Here is an 8,332-nt window from a genome sequence, read left to right as displayed (position 1 = left end):
TATATAGTCCATATCGACAAATCATGATTAACAAACTAATTAGTAATGTCATGTTCCTAAAAGCACTAACTTTCGTTAGGCTATATACGTAAAAATAACTTGCTCGTCAGGACTAAAAAGAAAAAAAATTGTTTCATAAACAAATAGTTAAGAGCCAAATGAGTTACATTATTATATATATTTGTTATATAATACAAAATAAGATTACATTCATGGTAATACATCTCACTGATAATATACAAATTTGCTTATCTTAGCTTATAGGTTAGAATTAATCCACCATTAATTATATTCCAAAGCTCACTTCGTCGAGATCATCATCTAGTGCCAGAAACACCTCGTCGAGGCACGATAGCTCTTTGGAGTCTTCGCCATGCGACCCACCGCTTGTCGATGATTCATGAACACGACATAAAACCCATTGGTTCAACTCCTAAAATTAAGAATTTTTTTGAAATAATAATTAAAAAAAAAAAGCATCGATACAAGTAGTATAAAAACTCCAAGGGAGTACATTTGAATGATTTTTAAAACTTTAGAGAGTATTGTAAACATAGATATATTTCATGGGGCTAAATGAATTAATTAATGCTTACCGACTGCCTTCTCTTCCTCGAGCAAGCTCCATGGCGATGGCGATCGGAGAGAACCGAGTCCAGCAAATGGTACTCGTGCATCACCCAATTAGTTCTGATGCCGCCTTCGCCGCCGCCGGAGAGTTGTCCGAGGTAGTACTTAAGTGTCTTCTTGACACCGACGTCGTCACCGGCAGTGCTTATGATCTCATCCGCGCCGGCGACGGTTTCCCAGTAACCGCTAGCAGTAGCCCTAGTCGTGCTGCCATGTTCCGGCCGAGCGGCGAAGAAGTACCAAAACTTGTGGCCTCCTTCGAGAGCTGGACCTGATCAGTACTAATTAGAATGCGATTAAGATGCATTATATTACAAGTGTTTGTATATAGTTAATTAGGTAGAAGCGAATTAACCTGCGATGAGGTTCCATGGATCGCACTGTCGGAGTTGAAGAGTAGGGATGGTGTTAGGGAGGAGAGGAGAAGTGGCCTTGCGGCGGAGGAAGTGGACGACGAGCTCTTCGTCTGAGGGAAAGAAGTGGAAACCTGGTGGGAGATTGCTGTCGCCATGTCCACTTCCATCTGGGTCCATTGTTTTGTTGGTGGCCTGTTTGAGGATATGAAGACAGGCGAGAGAAGAGGAGAGGAGAGTGTGAATACTTATTTGAATGGAACCTGTTGTCTGGGCTTTTATATATACATTCCTAATGCCGCCTCCACATGGACTTATACCCAACATCATATAACTTCGTCTTTGACACGTACATAGTTTATTTTAATATTTTTTTAAGTTTCCAGTTATGTCAACAATATTTTACTTTTCAGAATTTAGGAATTGAATGGAACCTGCCATGTTGAGTATAAGGGAAGTCCTGAATGGAACCTGTTGTCTGGAGATCGATCAGACAATGATCAAGAGGCGCAAAGAAATTTGGGAGAAGAGAAGCCTGATCGGTCTACGAACCGACCAGGAGGTTCCCTGATCAGTCTGTGGACCGATCAGGAGGTTCCCTGATCGGTCCATGGACCGATCAGAGACGGAACAGAATCGAAGGCTAGGGAATGGATCGGTCTGTGGACCGATCCACATGGAGCCTGATCGGTCCACAACGGCTAGATTTCTTCTGTGTTTCTTCGTTTTCTTCGCAGGTTATAAAAGGAGGGCTGCTGCTGCGAGCCTCCAACTATTTTTTCTTCTTCTTCTTCTTCTTCGTCCATTGGATTGAAGCTTCTGCTTCTGTGTTTGATTCACGGGCTTTGTTGAGCTCGCTTCCGAAGCTTCGCGTGAGCTTCCAGTCGTCGATCAGCTATTGCGTTTGAGTTGTGAAGTTGCTGCTTCATCGCCTCCGATCGACAGAGAAGGCAAGCGAGTGTTGCATTCATATTGTTGTTTGTATTTGCTTCTTGCTTTCCTTGTACTCCTTTCTTGTTGTTACAAGTATTGTGGCGAGGTTTCTCCACCCACAAGGAGCATTTATTAGCCGGTTCTCCGGGGACTCATCCACCGACGGATTGATAGGCTTCATCCACCTTACGGACACGCCGAGGAGTAGGAGTTTATCTCCGAACCTCGTTACATCGGTTTGTTTGAGGTTTGTCTTCTTTCCCTTTCGTTTCTGTGTTTATTTTCCGTTGCGCTAACACGTTTTGTAGAAACGCGACGATTTGGGGTCGGCTATTCACACCCCCCTCTCTAGCCTCCGTACGAAGGATCCTAACAAGTGGTATCAGAGCAAGGTTGCTCTTCGTCGAATTAACACCCGGGGGAGCACAAGCTAGAGAATGGATCGACTCGGAGAAGATATCACGTTTCCACCATTCTACGAGTGCTGCGACTTCGAGTATTGGAAGGTAAGAATGAGGTATTTTCTTATGACTAACCTTGAAAATTGGAGTTGTGTGCAGGTAGGGTTTACTCATCCGGTGGATAAAGACGGAGAAACCCTAGAGAAGAAAAAGTGGACAAAGGAGCAAATCCATCAATCCACAATCAACGATGAGGTAACGAAAATTCTTGCATTTTCATTACCTAATGACATTTTGTGTAAGGTAGGTGGTTATAACAATGCCAAGGAGTTGTGGAACAACTTGGCCAAGTTCCATGAGGAGAGCTCCACTTCAAGCCATGAAGAGGAGTCAAGTGAGCTAAGTAGCTCACACCATGGAAGAGAGGAATTAGAAGTTGAGGGTTACTCAACATCTAAGGAAGAAGAGGAGGAGAGCACTTCTTCAAGATTGGAGCAAGAAGAAGCATCTACCTCCGGAAGGGATGAAGGAGAGAGTCTACATTCATCCTCAACCCTAGGTAACTCAAGCACTTTAATTTCAAGCAAATTACACATAATGTGTTTTGAGTGTAGGGAGTTTGGGCACTACAAGAGTAAGTGTCCAAAGAGGATTAGAAAGTCTCCACCGGCGCCAAAGGTCAAGGAAGCCGGAGTCCCGATACGCAAAGGCAAGGAGCACGTGGTGTGCTTCCAATGCAAGCGAAGGGGATACTATAGGAGTCAATGTCCGAGGGGGAGGCAACCTCACAAGAACAAGAGACCGAGCACGTCAATAGGGGGAGCAAAGGCAAACCCTAAGGTAACATTTAAAGCTCATTATTACAATTCTAATAAGACACATGCTAGTAGTTTTATTGCAATTGCTAATAATGATAAGCATGTTAACTTAAGGAACCAATATATGTGCTTAGGTGCTAAACATGTTAGCCTAGATAAGGATAACACTAGGAAAGCCAACCCTAGGATCAACTCATCTAAGGCTAAGGAAAATCTAGGTAGAAACCCCAAGACAACTAGACATATGCCTAGGAACACCTCAAGAAAGAATGATAAATTAAAACTTGAGGTTTTAGAGAAAGAAAATCAAGTCTTGAGGTCAAGACTTGACACTCTAGAAAAGGCCCTAAAGAATTTAGAGAAGTCAACTCTAGGGTCTAAGGGTCAAATTTCAAAGCCCAAGGACAAGAAAGGTTTGGGTCACAAACCTAAGTCCCAAATGGTCAAGCCCACCTAGCATAATGTTCCATTCGATTATGGAACAACACCTAGGGCTAGGAAGACCAACACCAAGGTCACAAGGGGAGTCACCCCTAGAGTTGATCTTGATGAGTCCCAAATGGCCAAGGCTTTAAAGCCTAAGAGGGTCATTAGGAGGGTTGCTAGGGAAGTTATCCCTAGTGAATATTTAGTGAACCCAATGAGCTCTAATAGGTATTGGGTTCCTAGGAGCATCTTCTCTACCCCATAGATGGGTTAGAGAGTGTCAACTCCGATTAGAAGGGTAGTTAACCCAACTTTGAGGAAATTGACACTCAAGGAACATTTTCAAGGTTTTGTGAATCTTTGAAAATGAAATGAATCTATCATTTACTCCTTGAAGAGTAAATTGTGCCATATTTAAAAAAAAAAAAATTATATCGACTTTAATCTTTATTGGCACAAGTTAGGAAAACCTAGAGAAATACCAAGTTGGGGTCTTGGTACTCTCTTAGGAATTCAAGACAATCTAGGCCTTAATTAAAAAGGTACTATTCTTGAGGAAATATGAAATATGCCAATATTTGAGGATATACTTAATGTTAAGTGGCATAAATTAATCAAGAAAAATAGGAATGCCAACTTAGGTTTGGGCATTTTCTTGAAGCACTTTGAGCAATCTAGGTTTAGATTTTAAGTTAGCTAAGGTGTTAAGGATACTTAGATAGGTAATCTAGGTATTTTATTTGTGCTAACTTACCATGGTTGTTTGCCATATGTCATGCCATGACATCATGTTTAACTTATTATCATTTGAAATGTCATGATCATGCTTAGGCTAATTATATGTCATGCTTATTTTAAGTTTTATACTTTATGCCATGACATCATGAAATTGGAACATGCTTCTATTTATGACATCATTTTATGCCATGTCATCATCTCTTGCATCTATAATCAATGAAATTGATCTAAGGATAAACAACACAATTTGATATGGAGATCAAGTTGTTGTTTTAGAAAATGCATGAAAACTTAGCCTAAGATAACCTAAACCCATATCTCACATCAAAATTGACTTGGATGTGTTTTATACACCTTAGATGTGTGTGAGATATTAGGATCATGAGTTAGGATCAAGGTGCATAGTTCTTGTACCTAGATGAGCCTAATTCGATATTGGGGATCATAGGGAAAGCTTTTGTACAAGTCATGTACATTTAGCCCTAAGATTATGGTCCTAAATTAAAAGGTTTAAAATCATTTTGAAATTGATTTGAAAAACCTTGATGAAGCCATTTTAGTGATAGCATTCATCACTGAGCAAATTGATACAAAGTTTACTTAACTTTGAACTATTTCAAAGTTTTTGAACTTTGTATCAAGATTTGAAAATGGAAGTTATTTTCATAGAAAACTATTTTTCCTTGATAGTATATGGTATGAGGAATGTATCCTCAAAATTTCACAATTTTTCGAATTTTCTAGAATTTGTTGTGAGTTTCTGAATTTCGGGAGAAGGAAATCAGAACTTGAGTCTGTCCAAGGCTGGATCGGGGGAAGGCTGGATCGGTCTGGGGACCGATCCAGAGGGGTCCTGATCGGTCCGGTGACCGATCAGGCGCGCTGAATTTGCTGAATTTCGACTGTGGTCTGAAATTTCTGCTGTGGGAATTGAGTTTCGGGTTTCTAAAGGTCTGAAACTCTCCAAGACATTGTTGGTGCAATGGTCAAGGGAGAGTTGACCTTTAGGGGGAGTCTTAACTAATTGTCAAGGGGGAGTTGACTCTTAGGGGGAGTTTTTACTCCTTAAGACTTTTGAGGATTAGTGATATGGGATTGTCACTAAGTTAAGTGTTGAGTATCAAGGGGGAAATTAAAGGTTTCAATGAAAGGTACGGGACTTTCATTAGGAAGAAACTCTTGACCTTGATTCCCTCTTTTTGATGTGTGTCAAAAAGGGGGAGAGATGTCCAAAGGGGGAGAATGGGAGAATGTTTTGGAAAACCTAAGTTAGGTTATCGGGTTAACCTAACTTGTTTATGGGTTTTGTCAAACATCAAAAAGGGTGAGATTGTTGGTGCAACCTTAGGTCAAGGTTGACCTAGTTGACCAGACTCGAGTTGACTTGACTCGAGTTATGTTTTGATGTTTGACGAGTTATGACGATGTTTGGCGTGAACAGAAAAGTTTTATCTTGATGTTTGACAAGGATACAAGCTTGGGAGATTGTGGGTGCAACTCGTGGTCAAGGTTGACCTGGTTGACCCGAGGTGAGTTGACCCGACTCGGAAAAGTCCAAGCAGGGAGCTTGGCACGGGAGAAAGTCCAAGTATGGAGACTTGGCACGGAGAAGTCCAAGTATGGAAGCTTGGCACATGGGAAGACGGAGAGGGCTCGGTAGCTCGTTCTCCGGACTGTGGTCAGAGAGAGCTCGGTAGCTCGTTCTCTGGACCGGAAGTGGAAAGTCCTGGTGAGTGAAGCCAGGTGAAAATCCTAGCGAGTGAAGCTAGGTGAAAGTGGAAGTCCTGGTGAGTGAAGCCAGGCATTCGGGAAAGTCCTGGTGAGTGAAGCCAGGCAGTTTGGAAGTCCTGGTGAGTGAAGCCAGGCAGATTGGAAATCCTGGTGAGTGAAGCCAGGTAAAAACCCTAGTAAGTGAAGCTAGGTGAAAGTCCTGGTGAGTGAAGCCGGGCAAGGGAAAATCCAGATGGATCAAGGGTGATCGGACATCTGGTGTTGGGAAGTCCAAGTAAATCAAGGGAGTGATCGGATACTTGGCACGAAGAGGAAAGCCCAAGTGGGTCAAAGGGATTGACCGAACACTTGGTGGAGAATCCTAGCAGGTCAAGGGAGTGACCAGATGCTAGGAATGATGAACCAACAGGTCAAGGTTGACCGGATGTTGGTGTAGAAGCCTGAGGTTTAGGGCTGGGGAGTTTGGATCGGTCTGGGGACCGATCCAGTGATACACTGGATAGCCTGATCGGTCACCAGACCGATCAGTAACCATCCAGTAGCCTACTGTAGGTTATCTGATCGGTCTGGAGACCGATCAGACAACGATCAGGAGGCGCAAAGAAGTTCGGGAGAAGAGAAGCCTGATCGGTCTACGGACCGACCAGGAGGTTCCCTGATCGGTCTGTGGACCGATCAGGAGGTTCCCTGATCGGTCCATGGACCGATCAGAGACGGAACAGAAGCGAAGGCTAGGGAATGGATCGGTCTGTGGACCGATCCACATGGAGCCTGATCGGTCCACAGACCGATCCAGGCACTAGCCGTTGCGACGTAACGGCTAGATTTCTTCTGTGTTTCTTCGTTTTCTTCGCAGGTTATAAAAGGAGGGCTGCTGCTGCGAGCCTCCAACTATTTCTTCTTCTTCTTCTTCTTCTTCTTCTTCTTCTTCCATTGGATTGAAGCTTCTGCTTCTGTGTTTGATTCACGGGCTTTGTTGAGCTCGCTTCCGAAGCTTCGCGTGAGCTTCCAGTCGTCGATCAGCTGCTGCGTTTGGGTTGTGAAGTTGCTGCTTCATCACCTCCGATCGGCAGAGAAGGCAAGCGAGTGTTGCATTCATATTGTTGTTTGTATTTGCTTCTTGCTTTCCTTGTACTCCTTTCTTGTTGTTACAAGTATTGTGGTGAGGTTTCTCCACCCACAAGGAGCATTTATTAGCCGGTTCTCCGGGGACTCATCCACCGACGGATTGATAGGCTTCGTCCACCTTACGGACACGCCGAGGAGTAGGAGTTTATCTCCGAACCTCGTTACATCGGTTTGTTTGAGGTTTGTCTTCTTTCCCTTTCGTTTCTGTGTTTATTTTCCGCTGCGCTAACACGTTTTGTAGAAACGCGACGATTTGGGGCCGGCTATTCACACCCCCCTCTCTAGCCTCCGTACGAAGGATCCTAACAGACATCTCTCCCAGTCCATATCCTATATGGTGTCTTTATCACAACCTTGGATGGAACACGGTTGAGTATGAAGGCTGTTGTGTCCAGAGCATAGCCCCAAAGAGATATAGGAAGATCCGTGTGACTCATCATAGACCGTACCATATCTAATAGGGTACGATTCCTCCTTTCGGATACACCATTCCACTGTGGTGTTCCAGGAGGAGTGAGCTGGGATAGAATCCCACACTCAGCTAAATAGTCACGAAAGTCATGGCTAAGGTATTTTCCACCTCGATCTGATCGAAGTATCTTAATACTCTTGCCAACTGGTTTTGTACTTCATTCTTGAATGCTTTGAACTTTTCAAAAGATTCTGACTTATGTGTTATCAAATACACATAACCATATCTATTGAAGTCATCAGTAAATGTAATGAAGTACCTATAACCACCTCTGGTAGCGACATTGAAAGGGCCACATACATCACTATGTATAAGTCCTAACAAGTCAGTTGCTCTTTCGCTGTGTCCACTAAAGGGAGTCTTGGTCATCTTGCCTAGTAGGCATGACTCGCATGTCTCATATGATTCAAAATCAAATGAGTCCAATAAACCATCTTTATGGAGCTAGGATAAGCGTTTGTAATTTATATGACCTAAGCGACAGTGCTAGAGATAGGTTTGGTTCATTTCATTTGATTTGAACCTTTTGGTATTTATGTTATAGATGGGAATCTCTAAGTCTAGAATATAGAGTCCGTTCATCAGAGGTGCACTACAATAGAACATATCGTTTAAATAGATGGAACAACATTAGTTCTTTATTATAAACGAAAAACCTTTCTTGTCTAAACAAGAAACTGAAATAATATTCTTAGTAAGAGC

At 42.9% G+C, this 8,332-nt stretch overlaps 1 protein-coding gene across 2 annotated transcripts; it reads right to left on the bottom strand.

Moving 5' to 3' along the window:
• Positions 1-219: 219 nt before the first annotated feature.
• LOC122006020 (NAC domain-containing protein 104-like) lies at positions 220-1,218 on the bottom strand. Of its 2 annotated transcripts, none has more exons than XM_042561319.1 (3): positions 986-1,218; positions 597-901; positions 220-433 (listed from the first exon to the last, which is right to left on the bottom strand). In XM_042561319.1, exons 1-3 carry the CDS (start codon positions 1,161-1,163, stop codon positions 287-289), a joined length of 630 nt encoding a protein of 209 aa, XP_042417253.1. In that variant the 5' UTR covers positions 1,164-1,218; the 3' UTR covers positions 220-286. The 2 variants fall into 2 exon arrangements, with proteins under 2 accessions (XP_042417253.1, XP_042417262.1); XM_042561328.1 differs by having other exon boundaries at positions 220-386.
• Positions 1,219-8,332: the final 7,114 nt, after the last annotated feature.

This window comes from Zingiber officinale, chromosome 1A (genome assembly GCF_018446385.1).
Source record: "Zingiber officinale cultivar Zhangliang chromosome 1A, Zo_v1.1, whole genome shotgun sequence".
NCBI classification, from domain to species: Eukaryota; Viridiplantae; Streptophyta; class Magnoliopsida; order Zingiberales; family Zingiberaceae; genus Zingiber; species Zingiber officinale.
The sequence above is the reverse complement of the archived record's forward strand: the minus strand, read 5'-3'. Positions and strand labels throughout refer to the sequence as shown.